We start from the raw sequence: 19,745 nt of genomic DNA on the forward strand, positions 1-19,745 counted from the left end.
AGAAACAGCTGAAGATGCGACGTAGGGAACCACAACCACAATAGAATGAGCTGTCAATGGATTCCCCCTCTAAACTAACTATAAATAACACCGCCACAATTCTCCACGACTACTGCTGCGCCATCGCTATCCTTCCCAAGACCCAAGAAAGCACGCCGAGAAATTACGTGGAGATCCGCCAAATCGGTTGCCTAATCCGGGCTCCCGCCAAGGGAGTGAGTGAGTGAGTGCCCATGGGATTTTCGACTTCTCCTCTTCCTTTCTCGCTCTCGCTCTCGCACTCTCTCCTTCACAATCCACAATCCACAGCCTTGCTCTTCGCATTTCTTGTCCTGTGGACTGCTACCACCTACTCTTCTATCCGATAAAAACCACACCCTTTCTTTGTCTTCGTCTCTGAAGAAATCACAAAGATGTCCTACAACAAACCGGTACGTTCCCCAGGCCCCCATCCTTATCCTAAACCCCATCCACTAACCCCCAGAAAAAAAGGACAACCCACCCCCCTCCTACCCCTCCCCCGTCCACGACGCAGGACCCTACCACTACCAACAGCAGCAACAAGGCTACCCACCCCAAGGCGGCGCCTCCCAGGACTATTATAATCAAGGCGGCGGCGGCTACCCCCCGCAGCAAGGCTACGGCCCCCCGCAAGGCGGCGCTGGTGGCTACTACCCCCCTCCCCAGGGCTATCCGGGCTCGCCGCCCCCGCAGCAGCAGCCGATGTACTATCCGCAACAGCAACCGCCGCCGCAGCAGGGGTACTATGCTGGAGGGGATCGGGGCGGGGGCTCGTCGGGTGGGGGCATGTGTGCGGGCATTATGGCGGCGTTGGCTTGTTGTTGTTGTTTGGATATTTTGTTCTAGGTGGAGGAAGTTGTGGGTGATGATGGATGCTTTTATACTGTGTTCGGGTTATGTGGGGATGGGTGGGTGGGTGGGTTGATTGATTGATTGATTGATTGATGGGTGGATGAAGGATGGATGCCTTTATACCAACTTCGGTGATATAGGGTGGGGGTGTTGGGCGTTGCGTTTCTGCGTGAATGACTGGTTTTGAGTATTGGGTTGCTTCTTGGGTTTCTAGGCTATTGGTGTTGTGTTTCGCTTTGTTTGTTGTTGTTGTCGTCTATGCTCAGGGCTGAGATGGGAATGCTATACCATACTATACTCTATTGATATGCGCCTTATTGATATTTGATATTCAAACAAACACACCGGGCATCATCAGCCGTCATCATTATCATTAGACCTAATCTCAGTCAAACTCTCCATGCAAATGCAGCATTGTATCTCATAACTCATGCTTTCCATCCATTGCAGCGGACCCAAGCACAACTCACAAATCACAGTAAAAACACAAGAAAAAAAAACTAAAGGGTATCAAAAGAAAAAACACCGTCCCATCCCATCCTATCCTTCATTTCCCCAAAATCCTACGACCTCAAACTCCCATCAACCGACAACCCCTCCACCGCATCCAGATCCACCGCCCGATACCCCCCCTTCCCGGGCCTCCGCGGCTTCCTCGGGCCCTCCACACTCGAATGCTCCTCCATCACCGTCACCACATCCGACCGCTCACTGGACACCACACTCGCCTCCACCATCTCCGGCGGGTGCTGGCGATTCCGCTGATGATGTTTGGAATGCGGCGGGTGGAGCCGTCCGTGCGGGGGCAGGTACCCTTCCTCGACGATTTCTTCCCTTCGTCGAGTACGACCCCCGCCCCCGGGCCGTCGGCTCCGTCGCGACCGATGCGAGCGCGGCGACCGCGTCGAGCTGAGGTTCTCTTCCACGATGATCTCGGAGTGCGACGAGGGCGAGGACGTCGTGCTGCCGGAGAGGGTCGTCCCATCTCCGTTGGTGGTGGCCGGGGAGAATTTGCGGCCGGAGGTCAGGGCCAGATAGATCAGGTACAGGAGGAGGAGGAAGCCGAGGACGCTGCCTAGGACGATGCCCACGATTGTGCCGGCCGGTAGGTTGGGGGTGTAGCTGTAGGTCGAGGGGAGGGTGGTGAATTCGCGGGCGTTGCGCGCGTGGTTTTGTTGGATGGTTTGGGGGGGTATTCGGGGGGAGAGATGGGTGGGTGGCATTTTTGGGGGTGGTGGTTGTTGTTGTTGTTTAGACGGTGGTGGTGGTGGTGGTGGTGGTGGTGGTGGTTGGCAGTGCGGACGGAGTAAATAGTGGAGTGAGTGAGTATGCGATAGTCGTGATTATAGACGTGGAGAGGTCATAGTCTTGTGGGTTCGACTGTGCAACAAAGGGAGAAGTGAATGCCTGGGTTGAGATCTGAATCTGAGATACGAAGGAAGAAGAGGAAAAGTAGAAGCGGAGATGACGAAGGTCAGTCAGGCAGTAACTAGGTACGAGTCAATAAATGGGTGGCTGGGATGGATGAAGATGCGATGGATCAATCAATGGAGTGGAGCTAAAGCTGACGACCCGCCGGGTCTTCCCCGCTGGGTGGAGTCAGTCTCGCTTACCCATAACTACGTAGTGTAACTATAGTGTAACTATAGTGTAACTATAGTGTAACTATAGTGTAACTATACTAAAGAACTACTTCAGTACTTCAGTCATGTCAATCAGCTCCAGCTATCGAGGTAAAACTCACAGCACACTAGGATCTTGTCTAGTTTATTCTACAGCAGGGTTTGAGTATATCTCCGATACCGTAACGTGATGTACAGTACGATCAGTACTATACCCCCCGACCAGTAGCTCATTACCCAGCTAGGTAATTGGTTCTCTTACACCCTTGGTATGAAGTATTGCTCACTGTCCATAGTGTTATATCTGTTCCAGCTGTGATCATGGCCTGATGGAATGAAAGACTCTATCACCACACTGTTCTCATTCATCCATTGCCACGCCCGTCCAATTGTGAATCCTGCTGAGCTTGTTCATACGACGGGCAACCACTGCCAATCTGCAGTTTTGCCATGAACACTTTCTAGAAAGCTTCTCTGCTATCAACAAAAATAGCACAAGCTTCCAGTGACTCTTAGCACTGGGCTGGAGAGCACGCGCATAGGATGAACAGCAGCCCGCACTTCACTGGGTCCAACCCAGCTGCGTTTGCTACCGGCGCAACGCCAATGACGCAACGACCTATGCTCCAGCCTATGCTGGAGCCCATGCCACCCTGCCCCTTAGGACAGACCTCGAGTATAGCTTATACAGCTCATAGTAGGGTGTCGCAAACAGAACGAGGTCGCCTCGGTCGATTCATCAACGCGTGGATTGCCATTGGAAAGTAGTCTCCGAAATGATATCCGATGCGCAACCGACAGATAGCCATTAGCTCACACGGCGTCAACCTCAACTGCTCCTGATACCGCTCAGCCAGTCAGCAGACAGGACGCAAGCAGGCGGAGGTGGAACCTGGGACTTGAGAAGACAATGGGTCTGGAAAGAGGATGATTCATCCCAATCCAGGAGATCGTCGTTAAAATGTCCGCAGCGAAGAATGGCACAGCGGCTTCGTCGGGAGCAGCTGGAGCAGCAGGCGGCGCGGAATCATCCTCAGGTGCAGCAGCAGGCACTGCAGCGGCACTTTACGCCCCAGCCCCAGCAGCAGCAACAGCAGCTACAGGCGACGGTGCACTCTCTGCAACCTCAGCCTCCTCAAGAGCAGCAGCCCGAGCAGCAGATACGGGTGCTTCCTCAGCAGTGTCGGCCTTTCCAACACTCGGAAGAGAATCATCAGCAAAAGAAGCACACAGAGCAGCTACAGGTGCATCCTCTGCAGTGTCGGACTCCTCGATCAGGGCAGGAGGAGCAGCACTGTCAGCCTCCGCCCCAGCAGCAGATGCAGGTGTCTCCTCAGCAGCTTCAGCCTCCGCAGCAGCAGAAGATACAGATACATCCTCTGCAGGGTCGGCCTTCTCAGCGCCAGAATCAGAGCCAGCAGCAGGTACAGGTGCATTCTCAGCAGCTTCGGACTCCTCAGCACCAGGGGCAGAACCAGCAGCAACAACAGGTATATCCTCTGCGGTGTCAGCCTTCTCAGCACCAGCAGCAACCTCAGCGCCTACACCTGCACCAGCGGCGGATGCAACCTCAAAACCAGCAGCAGCAGGTACAGATGCATCTTCAGCAGTACTCTCAGGCACAGCAGACTCATCAGCAGTGTTACCAGCAGCAGATGCAATCTCGTAATCAGCTACAGACACAGCGTCAGCTGTATCAAGCGCAACTCCAGCAGCAAAAACAGCTACATTATCAGCGGTATTCTCAGGCACAACAGAATCACCAGCAGCAACCTCAGCACCTACGCCAGTACCAGAACCTGCAGCAGATGCAACCTCAGCATCAGTCACGGACCCAGCGTCAGCTACATCAAGCTCAGTACCAGCAGCTGCAGATGCAACATCATTCTCTGATGCCGCCACAACATCAGCAGCCGGCGCAACATCCAGTTCGGATGCAACAGCAGGCTCAAATACATCATCATCCACAAATAGAGCAGCAGCAGCAGCAGCAGCAGCAGCAGCAGATACAACATCATCCTCAGCTGCACCCGCCGCATCCACACCAACTCCCTCGCGAGCTCGAGCCCCACCGCAGTGCACCGACAACGGCGCAATCATTGCCGCAGAAGCCCCGTAAGAACAGGCGTTATCGTGGGCGTGCTCCTACAAAGATCCCAGTGAGCTTTGCTCTGAGGGGAGGCCGCTTTCATTGCACCCTTATCGTAGACGGGGTGCTTTGTCGCCGGCATTACGGGGCCGATCATGATTTGTGGTATCATCACCGCACGAAGCACGATAATGATTTTACGTGCCCTTACTGCCCCGATGTGTGCTCCACAGACGAAAGCCTATCTAGACATCTTGCGGCAGTGCATGGGGTGACTGCGAGGGCTCCTGTACCTGGGGCGACTCCTGTACCGGGGGAGACTCCTGTGCATGTGGCGGCTCCTCGTGGCACGGCTCCTCTGCGTAGGATAGCACCTAAGCGAAGGAAGTAAGAGACAGTCCCCCGGGACTGGAGCTGAAACCAGAGACATGATGGTTTCGCGTAGATTGCACGTAGTTATGCTCTTTCTCATTTTATTCGCTGATCGAGATGCCCGACCTGGTCAACTCCGTAGTTGACAGGATAATATGATCTAATTTTCGAGTAGCTTTAGGCTACATTTAACTCTACTGCGATTTGTCTTGGACGTAGAAGTAGTCATCAATTCAGATTACTGAAGATCAATTATGCTTTAGATTTTCTTCACTCTATTCTTACACTTCCCCCTGTCAGCCATTCCAACTGCACCCACGAAACCTGTAGAACCTGCAGTGACCTTGTCATCGCATACTAGCCCCGGCGACCTTCAAGCAGAAGCAGCAAGATCCAAGTAATCCTCGACCCCATCAAAGCTGCCCCAGATTAAACTCCAACCGAGCCCCCGACGCCTTGACCGTGAACTTGGCGAAATCATCCTTGAACACAACATGCAGCAGATTCTCACAGCTCCCTGCTCAAAAGATTAGCCCACTTCCCCTTCCCCACAACCACTAAGCTCCCGTAGGAATGCACATACCTTGCAATCTCGCCTCCTCCCCCGCACAAAGCAGCACCACCCAATATCGCACCTTACCCCGCGCCACCAGATCCGCACACTCGCGGGCGATTGCGCGCAGATCGAAGCTCGCCCCGTACCCATGCAGCAGCTCGATGCGCCAGCCCACCGCGGGCACCTCGACCGCCGTGCGCGGGCTCGCCGTGCGCGTCCAGTCGCGCGTGACCGCCCCGCCGAAGATGTTGTGGCTCCAGCAGCTTTGGTAGAACTCGTCCTGGAAGAGATCGGCCCGGGCCCGGACGCGACCCGCAGGACCCCGCCGGCTGGCGAAGGTATTCTGCAGGGACTCTGGGGGCAGGGACTGCAGGACGCGGATGCAAAATTCCCGGATCTCCGGGCCGCCACCCACGCCTTGGAAGCTGGGCTCGGAGATGCCGCTGTGTTCGTATTCGAGGAAGCTGTTTAGGTTGGGGTTAGTAGTGGTGGGTTGTGGGGAGTAGGGAGGGGATGGCTGGGCTCACCGGGCATGGAGGTTGGAGGGGAGGACGCAGAAGACCTTGTTGGCGAAGTCGAGGAAGGTGTACAGGAAGCCGTATTTGACGCAGAGCTTCAAGTCCGGGTCCTTGTGGTTGAAGCGGATGTTGCCCTGGCGGAGGACCCGGAGCAGGATGTCGATCATGGGTTGGGTTAGGATCCCGTTGGTCATGTACTTCGATGGCAGACTCTTCCCGGCGGGCTGGTATCGGATAAATTCGAGGGCGTCGTTGCTGCTCAGGAACTCCCGGAATTCATCGGTTGGGGGCGACAACATATCATTGTTGATGTATTGTTGGAAGTCTCTTCCTGCGTACTGTTGAGGGTTAAGCTAGAAAGCGGCGAGAACTAACGGCAGGTTCAACTGGGGCTTTGACTCACCTGGCGTATATATGCCAGCAGGGCATCGACCATTCCAGGGTGGCCGTCTGTCAGTGCCATCAAACACTCCCGACCTTTCTGGGACAGGTCAGGGCAGCCGGTCGTAGCACTGTACTTCTTGACCACATCCTGTAGCTCGGATTGGGTGTAGAAGACGGAATACATGGAGCTCGGCCAGTAGGGCAGGAGGGTGACTGTGCGCGATGGTTTGAAGACAGGTTGAGGTCTGCTGAAGCGCGCCTCGAGGGATCCAGTCCTCAAAGACTCGTGCGCAAAGAACAAACAGAAACGAGGGCCATGCTGCTTGCCGAATCGGGCATCGACAATCTCGGCCCAGAAGTCGAAATCACCGCAGGTCTCGTGTGCGTCATCCAAGATGAACACCAGTCCGCTGTTGTGATCACTCTGAAGATCGCCGTGCACCTCGTCCTGACTCAGGCCCTGCGCATAGGCTGCCTGGATCAGGTAATTCAATGAGCTACAATTCCTTTTCCAACCTTTCACGAAGATGACCTTGCGTGTCTGGCGAAGGAAGTCCCTCAGCAAAAGAGCAAGGGTTGTCTTGCCTGACACAGGGGAGCCTTGTACATAGACGACATGTTTTGTGTCGAGCTCTTGTGCTATCCCAAGCAACGTGTCAATCCGTGGACAGATCTCAGGTCCTTTGTGTATGTCCGGCTGTGGTGATAGTGCAAGCATGGCGGCTTGTTCCTTGGCTGGATCTATGGAAGACACTTAACAGACAAATCTGTGGACGGTTTTCTGAGTAACTTACTTTCAGTGTATTCCAGGTGCATGCTGAGTGAGTGATGGCATTCAGTGCACGAGGCGTCTGGATCGATAGCAGATACAAAGGACTCGGCGGTGCCCATCTTACAGGTACACACGTAGCCTTTGTTTAAGCCCTGGACAGTGCATTTCCCAAATAGTGTCTTCGCCTTCTTCAGATCCGTCGGAATAGTAGCCGCTGTAGAGGATGCCGGAGTAAAGACGCCGGTCCCGTCAGATGACGAGGACTTCTCCATGGGCTGGGACGACATCACTAGGAGGGTCTGTAGAAGCAAGAGAGAACCAAGAGGAAGCTGACTCTGTAGATGGAATCGATGGTCTTCTCTGAACGAAAATGCTCAGCTTCACATCCGTGGCCGGGCAGAACGATGTTTAGGAAGATTGAAACCGGAATGTTTCTCCGTAAAACTGAGCTTTGCGGGGAGTTCGATAGAACACAAAACTTTAAACCCGAGAGCGAACAGGTGACTGAGTGGGATAGGAGGAAGTGAAGTTCCGGTGTAGTGATGTGTGGGAAGTGAATGCCTGCGCGGATGTGTTCATCATGACTGCCGTCTCAGGATCGGTGCAAACAGGCCCCGTCATGCAGTGTTCAGTGTTCATCCCCCACCCACATTGCTGACACAGTCTCACATCGACAAAGAATCCAAATGCAATATGCGAAGAAAGAGATCTATCAAGAACTGTGAATGAATCGCCTTACCCCAACCCCCACTTGCAGATCCTCCTTTTCCTTCTTGCTCTTCTTCTTCTCCTTCTTCTTCCTCCTCCTCCTCGTCGTCCTCCTCCTGGTCTTCTTCTTCTTCTTCCGCTCTCTCTTTTCCTTTCTTTTTCTCCTTCTCATCCTACTCGTCCATAACGACATCGAAAACAACACAGCCATCAGCAGCAGACAAGCTGACTTCCAGTTCCAAGCCCCAACACATGCCAACTCAGTCCGCCAGAGACTGAAAAGATATCCAATGACACCAGCTCGTCGATGTACTGGCTGCACGGAAGACATAAGCCGGGCCAAAGTGGCACGCTCGCACTGTTCGCATAAATACTGCTCATCTTGCCTAGAACGCTACTTCAAGTCCTCACTAACAGAAGGGGGCCGGTTTCCTCCAAGATGCTGCGGACGGCCCTATGACATAGCCGCTGTGGGCAAGCACCTCACACCTGAGACCCTCCGGCAGTACGAGAAGAAAAAGGTTGAGTTCGAGACTCCGAACAAAGTATACTGCTCGCGTGGACGGTGTTCTGCCTTCATCCCCTCAACATGGATCGCCAACAACACGGCAAATTGTCCCAACTGTGGCCACCAGACGTGTGCTGTCTGCAAGGAACCGTTTCACACGGGATTTTGCTCACAAAACACCGACTACAACCGACAGATGAGCGCCGCGAGGAAATACGGATGGCAAACATGTCCTCACTGTAGGCGACTCGTGGAGCGTCATTCCGGATGCCAACATGTGGCGTTAGTCAGAACCTCTCTAAGCTCCCCCTCGTTTTTCCCGCGGCTCCGATACTGAATCAGAACGTGCCCCCCTTTAGGTGCCTTTGTGGCGTCGACTTCTGCTACTTCTGTGGTAGGGTTTGGAGGACCTGCGGGTGTAAGGGTCCGGCTGCTGATCCCAGGGCTGACGAGTTCGCGCGGATCATGGAGCGCTCGGAAAACCTCCCTTCTGGAAGCGTCGAATACATCGGCCCCGCCTTTCCGGATCGTGGTCATGTTCCCCCTCCTGCGAGCTTCCCTGAGGCTCCCCAGAGCCCCCGTCGCTCTCGGGGTGGTGGGCTTTTTGGAATATTCACAGGCCGTCGCCATGCCCGTGCCCGGGATCCTCCAGAATCTCCCGGGTCGCCCGCGGCCACTCCGCGGGGTGGTCCGTTCATGAGCGGCCCGCCCCAGAGTCCCGCCCCTACAGGTGATGGCTTCCACTCCTCCCCGTCCGTCCCTCTGGGCCTTACCCCGGTTGGGTAGATTTCCACTAATCAGCCCTCTTGTAGTAGAACAGCGACCTCGACCGGCTTCCCAAGCCCATCCGTCTTCCCACCTCTGGGGCCAACCTTTTCGGAGTTACCTCGCCGTGGGTAGTATGGTGAGCAGCCACCTTCGCCAGCAAGAGCTTCGGCGCGGTGGGAGTTACCAGCCCGAGGCGTACCATATGGAGCGGATCAGACAGGAAGTCCTCGAATTCCGGCGCCAACATGAGAATGACTGGAAGTTCAACGATGCAATTTGATGCGGCTAGCTTCTCCTTCCTGCACTGCAGGAGAGATCCAGTTTTCTGGTGAATCGTGCGGTGAAGGAAGGAGACCGTGGAGGATGCGCCATATCTCTGAATCTATTGTACCCGTGTATTTGGGGAGTGCCGTGGATTTGCATACTTTGGAGATTTCACCACTTACCGGCGAAACAGGATTTCGTTGTCTGGGTAGTTGCTGTATCCTTCTTTGGAACGGAGTCGAACTTGAGGCTGGAGCTCGATGTTATTTCTCTGTGTTGACCGTCTCACGTTGACTTTTGCGTACTTTACGATTCTGAAATTCGATAGGGCTTTTGCAGGTATCATATTCATCGATCTCGGGTCTTGATGGTCTGTGTAGTTCTGTTTCGGTACGGAAATGCGCATATGAGCCTGATCTTTGCTGGGGTATGTCCCCCTCTGGTCCTTGCCAGGTTGTGCTCCGGCTGTTGAGTGGGTGAGCATCTGCTGGTAGCTGAAGGAATATATAGCATCGAATGGATTGAAAGCTCAACACTGTTAGTTCAAGGCCTCGGCAATTCACATAAACTGCCAGCCATTCTCAGCAAAGTTCAAGCTAGCTAGTAGGACTATACTAGCTGATGTTTTGCTCAGCAATGGGTCGAATAGTTATTGCGGAATCTCTAGAGAAGTAGAGGTGGTGGCAGATGTTGGCCAAGATAAGAAATTGATTCATAAGGTAAAAAGCATGGATTAATTTCATCAAGTAGCATCATTGGTCTAGTGGTAGAATTCATCGTTGCCATCGATGAGGCCCGTGTTCGATTCACGGATGATGCAACACTGTTCCCTTTTTTTGGGAAACCCACCATTTTTAGCATCCGTTTCTCGAGATCACGATTTGGTCATGGACCTCAACTTGATCTCATGATCTCATTTGAAGGGATTTGGTTATTTTCTAACATCACAAATCACTGGCAAATCGCGTCACTGCCAGTCAAGCGCATTTGTCATCTCAATTCAACTATATACGTGAGTAAATAAATCCTAAATTCCCTCACCTCCAACTAGTACGCTCCCTTCCGAGCCTTGTACTTGGGCTGATCCACCGACTTGACTCCCTTCAGCGCCGTCAGGACCGGAGTCTCGTAGCTCAACTCCAGGCCCTCCACCTTGGCACCACCCTCATTCTGGGCCCACACACTCAGTGCGATCCAGTTCGTTCCTTGGTAGTTCAAAATACCCTGGGGAACCGGGAAGCTTGTCTGGGGTCCGATGTTGCTCACATACTTACCGTACTGGTATCCGTTCACATACAGCTGCGCACGATACGCGTCGGGAGTAGTGCTGTTGGCGAAGTTGAAGAACAGCGGCACGTCCCATCCAGTCGGCAGGTCGAGCTCGAACTCAGCACTATAGAATCCGATACCGGGCTTGGAAAGACCGTCGAGAGGACTGGCGGACTTCCATTTCTGGCTGGGAGGTTGAGGCTGGTGGTATCCCTGGCGTTCGGCGTAGAGACCACCCTCGTTGAGAGGACCGCGAGTCTTATCCTGGTAGTCTTCGCCGCCGAGGTTGCCCGTCAACTTCCAGGAGATGTCGCTGGCGTCGTGGCCGGCAAGGTCATAGTTGAGGATACCACGGGGCGCCTTCATGAGTTCTGCACCGACGGTCCAGTCCTCGTCCAGACCAAGGTTATCGACGACCACCGTGAAGACGTATTCCTTGCCGGACTTCAACTTCGGAAGAGTGACGGTTTGATTGTAGTCAGCGTAGATAAAGAGACCGGTGAAAGAGCCAAGGAAGGTATCGTTGAGCCAGATGGAGCTTCCAAATGCAGTGCCACCCTGAGTATCGACAGTAAAGGTGGTCTCATCTCCGGTAGCGACGAAACGACCACGGTAGATCAAGTAGCCAGTGTGGAAGCCATAGTCGGACGAGTATAGCGAAGTCGGAGTGGTCAAGGGGCGGAACGTGTTCTTGGTCTCAGCAAGATCGGCGGCTGTCCAGAGAGAGTCGTCGTACGAGGATTGGATCTCAGGAAGCGTGTCCAGGTACTTCCAGCTCAGGCCCTTCAAGCTCGGAAGCGAGATCTTGGGGGCGCTGTATTTGACTTCCGTCGTCCAAGCACCGTTCTTTGCGACTGTGTGACTGGTCTTCTCTCCATTGATATAGAGGTTGCGAGTGGTGGCCGGAGCACCAAAGACTTCAATGGGGGTGGTGGCGTTGAAATCGGCAGTGAGGTAAAGGCCGTTGCCTTTGACATAGGCAGTCCGCACGAGGTAGCCTGCCTTGACAATAATGGATGATGCAACTGCAGCCTGGGTGCTGAACTCCGTTGATGTACTATCTTTACCGACTTGCGGTACCCAGTAGTTGTACGCAGAGTTCCGATCTATTCCTAGTCAGATCTATTGACCTAATCATGAGATATAAAGTCTTACCTAGGAGATGGATCTGCAAGTCTCCAACCTTGATGATCTGACGAGTAGACGAGACATCCCAGCCAATCACAAGAGACTTTCCAGTCTGCTTGGATGAGATGGAAGATGCCTTGCCTTCGACAATAGTCACGTTCGACTTGGTAGTGATCGCGAGCTCATGGTGCTCATCAGCTCCTCCGTACAGAACGAGGACCTTTCCGTCAGAGAACTTCTTCCAGGTGAAAACCTCAGCAGTTGAGTACAAGATGTTTGTTCCAGAGACATCGTAGTCGACAACGTGGATCTTAGAATCGCGCCCGTTGAGGCTCAGGCTGCCTCCCAGCTGAGGGATTGTCAGACTACCAGCACTGGTTGGAACCTTCAGCTTGTATGAGGTGGAGGCCTGGCTGGTGTAGTCCGAGTGTCTGACAACAAAGAAAGAGCCAGTGTTGTTGCTACCGAGCAAAGGAGTGACGGTAATGTCGGAAGTATCGGCATAGCCCGAAGTGGTCAAGTTTCCTGGAGTGGCAAGGAGGTAACCTGGCGAGGCCTTGGCAAAGTTACCAAGGAGCTTCAGCTCACTGTACTTCTCCCTGGTCAGATTGCGAGATTCGGTCAACGGCGAGCCATAGTCGTAGGAAGTGTAGCCATTTGCATAACCCAGGTTGCCCCAGTTGGTTCCTCCAAAAGTCTTTGATCATTAGTTGGCATGCGAACCCGAGAGAAGTGTGTAGAAAGCTCACCATGTACAGGTTGAGGATAGCAACGCCGAAGCTAAAGTCGTTCTTGTAGAAAACTCGTTCGAACTCGTGATTGACTAGAGCAGCACATTTGGCAAATCCAGGACCGCCCCATGGGTCAAACGCGCCAGCTTGGAACTACTACTGGTTAGATCTAGAACACAACATGGCAGTACACAACATACCTCAACAATCGAGTACGGAGTGGTAGGACTCTGTTCGAGATGAAGGGTGCGGAAGTTGGTAGGCAAGTTGCCAGCAGGCCAAGTGGAAGGGTTTGCCTAAGCGATATTAGCATAGAATTAAACACCGTAGCGCAAGTACATACACAATCAAACCCAAGCCTAAGCAAGTTAGTAATAGCTTAGCACAGAAGAGGGCCTTGACTTACGGGTAGCTGTCATGACCATAGATATTCACCGAGCCCTCGCCGGTTCCCGGGGCATTGTGCCCACTGGCAGAGGCATCGTTGCTGATGAAAGGCACCACGATGCCCGCATTACGAGCCTGGTCAAGGACGTATTGCATGTAAACGGGATCAGGGAACGTGACATTGCCCGAAGAGCCAGAGTACTCGTTCTCAGGCTGGTAGAGGATGATAGGACCGCCGTTAGTGATCTGGTACTTGGCAATGGTTGCGGCGACGTGCGCGATGTAGCTAATAACTGTCAGAAATGCTGCTGTGTAAGGGGAACAGAACACAAATCATACTTGTCAGTAGCTTCCAGGTATGGCTTGTCACTCGAACGAAGGATTCCATCGACTCTCTGCAGCCAACCGGGGAAACCTCCTCCAGAAACCTCGGCATTAATGTACGGTCCCGGACGGGCGAGAAGGTAGATTCCAGCCTCAGCAGCGGCTTCAAAGAAGGGTTCGAGCGCGAAAACGCCGTCCGCCCTGTATTCGCCCGGCTTGCCTTCCAGAAGAGCCCAGTCGACATAGAAGGAAACCGTGTTGAAGCCGAGAGCCTTGATCTTCTGGAAGATATCGATGTACAGGGTGGGAACTGGGATTCTGTTTTCGAAACGTCAGAAACGATACAGAAGATAAGCTGTGGAATGACCGACCGGTATGGATGAACTTCTCCGCTGAAGATCATGATTCTCTCCCCATTGATGAAAAGTGACTTGTCATCCCATGTGACCTTTTGTTCCCCTCAGTCAGTCAATGTCGATTGTCTCGTCTCTAGCTGAGCAACGTACATATTTCTGAGACAAATCCCTCTTCGCTGCGTCAGGATGCTCGGTGAGAGTAAAGCCATTGAAGCGATGCTTGACCGCTGCGCCAGCTGCGTGCACCGCCAGCAAGGCAGCACCACAGACAGGTAAGAACCTCATGTTGGGTTAGATAGAGCTTGCCGCAAAAGCTGTATCGACCCAGAGCAATTGGTACAGTACTGCCGTACCCAGTGTGGTCCAGAGTAGAATTCCTCCCCGCAAAACAGGGGGGGCAAGTGACGCATTTTATCCCCCCCCCCCCTTTGCTTGCCTTCGGCAACCCCTCTTGTGTAGGCTGAATACTGGCCAAAATCGTTGGGATCTTAGCCGGGCCGCGACCCTCGTTTGTGAACCAGCCGCATTGACATCATATGGCGCGAGGTTGAAGAGAGGGGAAGTGGGACTCGCATATTAAAACGAAAGGTACTAGAGACAGGCATACAGGCAATCAACGGTGGCCAACTGAGTCTAGCGAGAAGATGGAGTGATGGTGGTGGAAGAAGAGCAAGAGACTAACGAGGAAAGCGGCCTGTCGATCCTCCACAGGGGCAGTGCCCCGTTGGGTTAGACCCGCTGGTGGTTTGTTTGCTGCGGGGGTCTTCTGCTTCTCCGCACCTGCATCTTCTTCCTCCAGGCTTCCGTTACAACTTACGGAGTACCAATTTCTCTTTATCTTCCCCGCTACACTCGTCGATTTCGGGTGGTGATCATCTGACCGTCGTACCTGTGTATGGGTACTCCCATGCAGGAACGGATTTCTGATGTGTGGTATCGAGGCCACTCGCTTCATTGAGATCATCGCAACGGTAATGGAGCAATGTGGTGCCTCGCCATGACGGAAGGACCCTGGACCCAGAACCCAATCAGTCCAAGCTTCGCGGATGGCTGGACTGTGGGGTGCCACCGGAGAGTTCTCGTTAATTTGTGGATAAATTCTTCGAACCACTGACTGTCATCATTTAAGATTGATCCGCACTTTCATTATGAATCATGCCACCCCCACACCTCTTTCCCGGGATGGACGCCTTCGCTCAAGACAAGCAAGAAATGAGAGCAGCCTGAAATTGCAAGACTGAAACGATTCTGCGGAGCTTGGCTTGAATACACCAGATTGCATTGGATTCACGATTTACGCTTCATATCCCTCGGCCTGTGTGAAGGTCATCGTCATCCTGAGCTCAGCTGCAGCATGGTCGAGCTAGCAACGCATCTTCTGCGCCCGGTAATCGCATCATTTTCTCCGACATTCACCCGGGATGCAGCAGAAACAGGACCCCTCACTCTGACATTAACCGAGAGAGTTCAAAGTTAATCTAAAGAGTAATAAAGAAAAATTATCCATCGTTTCGAGCTCCGGCTCACTCTGACATTTCTGGCCAAACGTATGCTTTGCTGTGACATTTTAGGACGAGGCCCACTCAATGGACCCTGAAGGCTCCACGACCATTTTTTCTCATGCGTGTCTAACAACACTTGTTTCTACCCAGAGCGTCCACAATGCCTAGTTGTTGCTGCGAGCCCGCAAGGTGACAAGCTCCCGCACATATCGCTTCAGGTCCCTCAGTTGCAGGCTTGGCTGTTGGAACGCGACCTGAATTTCCTCCAGAGAGCGGCCGCGGGTTTCGGGCATATAAGCCGCCAGGAAGGCGACGGTGCCTAGCGCCAAGCCACCGAATAGCAAATACACGCCGAAGGGCGATTTATCCAGAATAATTGGAGTGATAATAGCGACCAACCAATTCGTGAACTAATACGCATGCGTCTCATGAGTTACAGATCCCCTAAAGAAAGACAGAAAAGGAAGGGGGAAAGTCTTACAAAAGCCAACGCTTGTGCCACGCAATTGGCCGACGCGCGCACATGTGCTGGTTGGATCTCGCTGGCGTAGATCTTGCTCATGATTGCCCAGCTGACTGAATATGCTAGTCCGAACACATAAACTGCTGTGATGACCACCCACCGCGCCGCACCGGTCTGATGTACCACCCCAGCAGCATACAGGCCTCCGATGAGAAGCATGCACGTCGCGAGAACAAGCCCTCCCGTTATGGCCGATGTACGACGACCCCAGCGATCTGCCAGCAGGAAGGCAGGAATAGAGACGGCCAGCATGAGGATCGCAGATACCCCTGAGGCTAGAAATGACGCGGTCGAGGAAGATAGGCCGGCCTGGGCGAACAGGGTGGGCGCGTACTGGGTTCTTGTTAGTCACTTACGTGGCTGCAAGGGAAGCGCAAAGATCTGTCTCCATTGAAGAGACCGAGTACTCACATACAGAACCCCGTCTATTCCCGAAAGCTGTACCATTCCTAAGACAAATAGTCCCAACACAGTGCGTGGTCGATACGCTCGAGAGAACAGCAGCACGAAACTCTGCCAGGGCGACAGATTGGAGAAGTGCTCGGTAGCAGTGAAGCTGCTTTCGACTTCGTCCAAAGGAAACTGTAGACGCTGCAAGGAGCGTCGAGCCTCAGTTCGTCTCCCGTGGAGGATCAGCCAGCGGGGGGACTCGGGTAGAGTAAGGCAGCTGATAATCAGGCAAGAGGCAAAAAAGCATTGAGCAAGCAGTGGTAATCGCCAGGCTATACTAGAAGGAATAGCAACGGTAGCGTAGCAGGTGAAGTAGCCAGCACAGGTGCCCGTTACGGCAAAAAACTGCGGTAGTCCCGCGAGAGCGCCGCGGAATCGAAAGGGGGCAATCTCACATATGTAGACGCTCATGGGTCCGAGAAAGATGCCTTGACCGGCCCCAGCTAGTGCTCGGCCTGCCATGAAGAGCGCCAGCCGTGGTGCCATGCCCTGAAGAAGTGACCCGACCGCAAACAACGCCGCACCAAGCAAGATTATTCGCAGTCGACCCGATCGGTCCGCCATATGACCGGCTATGAGAGATGGAAGGACACCCGCCAGCATCATGAGCGCGACCGTGAATCCTAACAGGAACGGGGACAGTGGACCTATCGATTGGCTGAACTGTGCCATGGAAAGCAGCGCGCCAATCGAGCCCGTGTCATAGCCGTTGGAGAAACCACCGAGGGCGACAAGGACCGAGGCGAAAACGTATTTTGGAGGCAAACGCAGTGCCATGATGAAATATAGATAGATAGACGAAGAAATGAATGAGTTTCTGAGATGGACAGGACTGTACAAAGCAATGAAGATTGTGGGGGAGAAACCCCTACCCTCTCCATATTTGCTTATTGTCGATCTGTGCCCAGCTTGTATCAGATGCGGGGTTGAAGATAACGTCTTTGCGTCTAATATGTCATCGATTAGGGCTGACTTACGCCTAGACTCAGACACACTCAACACTTGCTGATCAGAATAGGTACTGCGAGAGCTGATCTTGTCTGTGCACTAGGACTTTACCTTGAAACGGGTGCAGCACTGCCTGATGGGCACTGGTCGTCGAGACTGTTACAACAGATGGTTGTCTTGAATCCTCTTTCTTCTCGCTTATTTGTCCCTGTATTTTATCTCAGGCTGGGTCAAAAGGAATAAGCCATCAGCGGATGATAACTTTTCTTTAGCATACGCGGTAGTAGCGCTTCTTGATAAGCAAAGCGTCCGAGAATTAGGTAGACATTTTCTCAGGAAGCCCACAGAATTCCAGGCCACATGTCGAAGTCTTCTGTGCCGTCTATTTGCAGATCATTTGGGTTGACAAGATTCATATCGTAATCCGACGTGCCAAGGAAGTCTTGCATTGTTGGCTCCAGGAATGCCATTTCCGTAGTATAATTTGCGGGGGGCAACACTCCGTCATTATGACTCTCTAGTTCCGGGTCTGCGACTATTCCTTGGACCGATGGAATAGATAGCCTTGGTGTATGGCTACGGGGCTCTTGTCCCGCGCGTGCTTTATCCGAGTTGGCGGGCAAAGCCTGCTTAACGCGTTTAAGGTTTTCATGGAACTCTGAAGCGGCGAGATTGCCTTGGTCGCTCATTCGGTGCAAGATCTCGGTTGCCGTTTCCAAGGCCTCCAGATCCGCAGGGTTTCCAATAGAGGGGAGGAGCCCTGAGATCACCAACGCGATGCATGAGGAGAACAAATACTGGGCATAGAAGTAGCCATACATTGGCAAGGAGCCATTAACCCATTCTTCAATGATCAAAGAGTGTGAGTGCCGCGCAGCGTGAATGCATGCTTCACTGACTGTAATCACGGGCTGTGGAAGGTCTTCAGAGGGTTCTCGCTGGCCGCTTTGGAAAAGAGCGTGAAGTAGAATCGGGCGGGTGGCTAGGATGACACACTGATGCTTGTGATGAGAAAGTGTAGTTCATTTCAAAGAAAGGCAGATGCTTACCTGATTGAATTGTAAATGCAGGGAGACAATGTGCTTGGGAGGTGCGCTGTCCTCCTGACGTAAGCGTACATGTTCTGGGAGCAACTTCAGCCAATCTTGTAAAGCAAGTAGCAACTGCTGCTCTCGCTGCAGGAATGGCTCTATGTGGTGCTTCCTGCCATAAACCTTGTCTATCGTCTGTCCTATAATGCGAGACAGTCGAATGCTAGCCACTAGGTATGCGGTATCTGAGAACTGCTCCTGGGCAGTGGGATCAGCAACCTCTGCTGGCAAATCAACATGAATGTCTTCGTCGCGGATCTGCAATGGAAACCCAATTTTCGATGTAAACATTCGATCAAACACATAGATTGCCCACCAGAGTCGTACTCGGTGTTCACGTTCTATAGCATTTGCACACTGTTGTAGGGGGATATTATGGTTGAGTCCAAGAACTAGACCTAATCGCATCGCGCTGCCTATCAACATATACCCAGAATGCCTTCGGTTGAGGAAGTAGGAGTATAGAGACTAGTAGCCAGTTAGCTTTTCCTTCTCACAGGCAATGTAGGAGACCCCTACCAACAACAATAGACTCTCCACATATATCATCCCTGGCCGCTCCGGCATGGTGGGTATAAGACTCATTGCTCGAACGTAGTATTTCGTTCCTGGGACCTTGCTGGTGGGCGATGCACTTGACCGGGAGGAATATACTTCACCCAGCGCAAAGAGCCCGAAGAACTTGCATGTTAAGGCGGGATCATCTCGCAGTGAGGGGATCTGGTAGACAGACTCCAGCTGCTCGAGGGTCGATTTACGGAGGACTAGATGGTAGACACGACTCAATTGATTGAAAGCGATGCGGACTAGAAGACGAGCCTGGGCAAGTCCAGGCCACTGACTTGCGCCTTCGAGCAGGGAAGACTCAGGCGTATACTGAGTTCGCGCGACGTGAGCTATTTTTGGGTCTCCTGTAAGAAACTGACGCAATCGCGTCGAGAACGCTGTGCATGCTGCTTCTCCCATATATATGGGAGGGGCGGATGAGTCGTATGGATAGAACCAAGCGCGATCTCCGATGAGTGGGTTCTGGACTGAAGGGTATGTATCAGACGACGGCACAGAGAGTTGTACAGAGCTGGAAGGAGAGCTATGAGGTGTGCTGAGAGCGCGTATTTGCTCTTTCAACTGAGAATTCTCGGAGAGGATCTCATCAATGTAACTGGCCAGAATGGTCGAGGATCAGACGTGATTGAAGTGGGGAAAGTGAAGAAGGGAGGGGAAAAAGGTAAGATACCTTTCCTGAACTTTGAGCTTTCTATCGCGGACGGCATACTGACAGGATCCCCCACACCCAGCTTGCCGACATCTTGAGCAAGGCTGTTCACCTGAACATTTGACTTTGAGAGAGTGACAGCGATTACAGCTGTGCCGAACGGATCAGGTCAAACACTGCACCTGCATTCGGGGAATTTCAGGACATACGCTACAGGTTTCTTGTTGAGCCTTTTCGGTGGATTCTTGACAACAGGCATGGATACTAGGATTGCTTCAATGACCCAGTGAGAATATCGATTGTGAAGTGAACGAGTTGTGGCGGATAGTCGGCGAGTTGATCTTTGGCCGACAGGAGATTCGATGACAGCATGCCTTACTCAGCAT

At 52.9% G+C, this 19,745-nt stretch overlaps 8 protein-coding genes and 1 non-coding gene across 9 annotated transcripts; 3 read left to right on the forward strand and 6 right to left on the reverse strand.

The window, feature by feature from the left end:
* The first annotated feature begins 130 nt into the window (after nt 1–130).
* Nucleotides 131–884, forward strand: BO95DRAFT_515960 (uncharacterized protein). Its single transcript, XM_025591783.1, has 2 exons — nt 131–431; nt 493–884. Exons 1-2 carry the CDS (start codon nt 414–416, stop codon nt 865–867), a joined length of 393 nt encoding a protein of 130 aa, XP_025440412.1. The 5' UTR covers nt 131–413; the 3' UTR covers nt 868–884.
* Nucleotides 885–1,213: 329 nt separating this feature from the next.
* BO95DRAFT_444671 (uncharacterized protein) lies at nt 1,214–2,383 on the reverse strand. The gene has a single exon (XM_025586935.1). It carries the CDS (start codon nt 2,094–2,096, stop codon nt 1,437–1,439), a length of 660 nt encoding a protein of 219 aa, XP_025440413.1. The 5' UTR covers nt 2,097–2,383; the 3' UTR covers nt 1,214–1,436.
* Nucleotides 2,384–3,560: 1,177 nt separating this feature from the next.
* Nucleotides 3,561–4,595, reverse strand: BO95DRAFT_500231 (uncharacterized protein; the record flags this gene model as incomplete). The annotated part of the gene is made up of 1 exon (XM_025590969.1): nt 3,561–4,595. The coding sequence occupies one exon, from the start codon at nt 4,593–4,595 to the stop codon at nt 3,561–3,563; it is 1,035 nt and encodes a 344-aa protein (XP_025440414.1).
* Nucleotides 4,596–5,369: 774 nt separating this feature from the next.
* Nucleotides 5,370–7,473, reverse strand: BO95DRAFT_483613 (uncharacterized protein; the record flags this gene model as incomplete). Its single annotated transcript, XM_025590303.1, has 5 exons — nt 5,370–5,473; nt 5,540–5,976; nt 6,040–6,368; nt 6,434–7,155; nt 7,209–7,473. The coding sequence occupies 5 exons, from the start codon at nt 7,471–7,473 to the stop codon at nt 5,370–5,372; spliced, it is 1,857 nt and encodes a 618-aa protein (XP_025440415.1).
* Nucleotides 7,474–8,196: 723 nt separating this feature from the next.
* BO95DRAFT_321468 (BRcat and Rcat domain-containing protein) lies at nt 8,197–8,822 on the forward strand (the record flags this gene model as incomplete). The annotated part of the gene is made up of 2 exons (XM_025581802.1): nt 8,197–8,684; nt 8,762–8,822. Coding segments are annotated over 2 exons (549 nt in total), but the record flags the coding sequence as incomplete, so codon positions are not given.
* A 1,361-nt stretch (nt 8,823–10,183) lies between these two features.
* Nucleotides 10,184–10,254, forward strand: BO95DRAFT_t207. The gene has a single exon. It is a non-coding gene; the product is annotated as a tRNA-Gly (tRNA).
* A 227-nt stretch (nt 10,255–10,481) lies between these two features.
* Nucleotides 10,482–14,268, reverse strand: BO95DRAFT_417584 (glycoside hydrolase family 35 protein; the record flags this gene model as incomplete). The annotated part of the gene is made up of 9 exons (XM_025584420.1): nt 13,780–14,268; nt 13,645–13,721; nt 13,289–13,591; nt 12,969–13,235; nt 12,906–12,921; nt 12,763–12,858; nt 12,581–12,715; nt 11,859–12,528; nt 10,482–11,815 (listed from the first exon to the last, which is right to left on the reverse strand). Exons 1-9 carry the CDS (start codon nt 13,912–13,914, stop codon nt 10,482–10,484), a joined length of 3,033 nt encoding a protein of 1,010 aa, XP_025440417.1. The 5' UTR covers nt 13,915–14,268.
* Nucleotides 14,269–15,295: 1,027 nt separating this feature from the next.
* BO95DRAFT_367464 (general substrate transporter) lies at nt 15,296–16,881 on the reverse strand (the record flags this gene model as incomplete). The annotated part of the gene is made up of 3 exons (XM_025582790.1): nt 15,296–15,541; nt 15,613–15,987; nt 16,066–16,881. The coding sequence occupies 3 exons, from the start codon at nt 16,879–16,881 to the stop codon at nt 15,296–15,298; spliced, it is 1,437 nt and encodes a 478-aa protein (XP_025440418.1).
* Nucleotides 16,882–17,029: 148 nt separating this feature from the next.
* Nucleotides 17,030–19,674, reverse strand: BO95DRAFT_417590 (Zn(II)2Cys6 transcription factor). Its single transcript, XM_025584421.1, has 5 exons — nt 19,569–19,674; nt 19,381–19,509; nt 18,663–19,305; nt 18,102–18,611; nt 17,030–18,047 (listed from the first exon to the last, which is right to left on the reverse strand). Exons 1-5 carry the CDS (start codon nt 19,616–19,618, stop codon nt 17,385–17,387), a joined length of 1,995 nt encoding a protein of 664 aa, XP_025440419.1. The 5' UTR covers nt 19,619–19,674; the 3' UTR covers nt 17,030–17,384.
* Between the last annotated feature and the right edge of the window lie 71 nt (nt 19,675–19,745).

Source organism: Aspergillus brunneoviolaceus, assembly GCF_003184695.1.
Source record: "Aspergillus brunneoviolaceus CBS 621.78 unplaced genomic scaffold BO95scaffold_49, whole genome shotgun sequence".
Taxonomy (NCBI): domain Eukaryota; kingdom Fungi; phylum Ascomycota; class Eurotiomycetes; order Eurotiales; family Aspergillaceae; genus Aspergillus; species Aspergillus brunneoviolaceus.

What these genes read in the sequence shown, in the direction of transcription:
- BO95DRAFT_444671 (XM_025586935.1), bottom strand. Translation starts at nt 2,096, where the DNA reads ATGCCACCCACCCATCTCTCCCCCCGAATACCCCCCCAAACCATCCAA.
- BO95DRAFT_417590 (XM_025584421.1), bottom strand. Translation starts at nt 19,618, where the DNA reads ATGCCTGTTGTCAAGAATCCACCGAAAAGGCTCAACAAGAAACCTGTA. An exon ending in CTCAACAAGAAACCTGTAGC is followed by an intron (nt 19,510 to 19,568) that starts GTATGTCCTGAA and finishes CGTTCGGCACAG; the next exon opens with CTGTAATCGCTGTCACTCTC. An exon ending in TGGAGAGTCTATTGTTGTTG is followed by an intron (nt 18,612 to 18,662) that starts GTAGGGGTCTCC and finishes ACTGGCTACTAG; the next exon opens with TCTCTATACTCCTACTTCCT.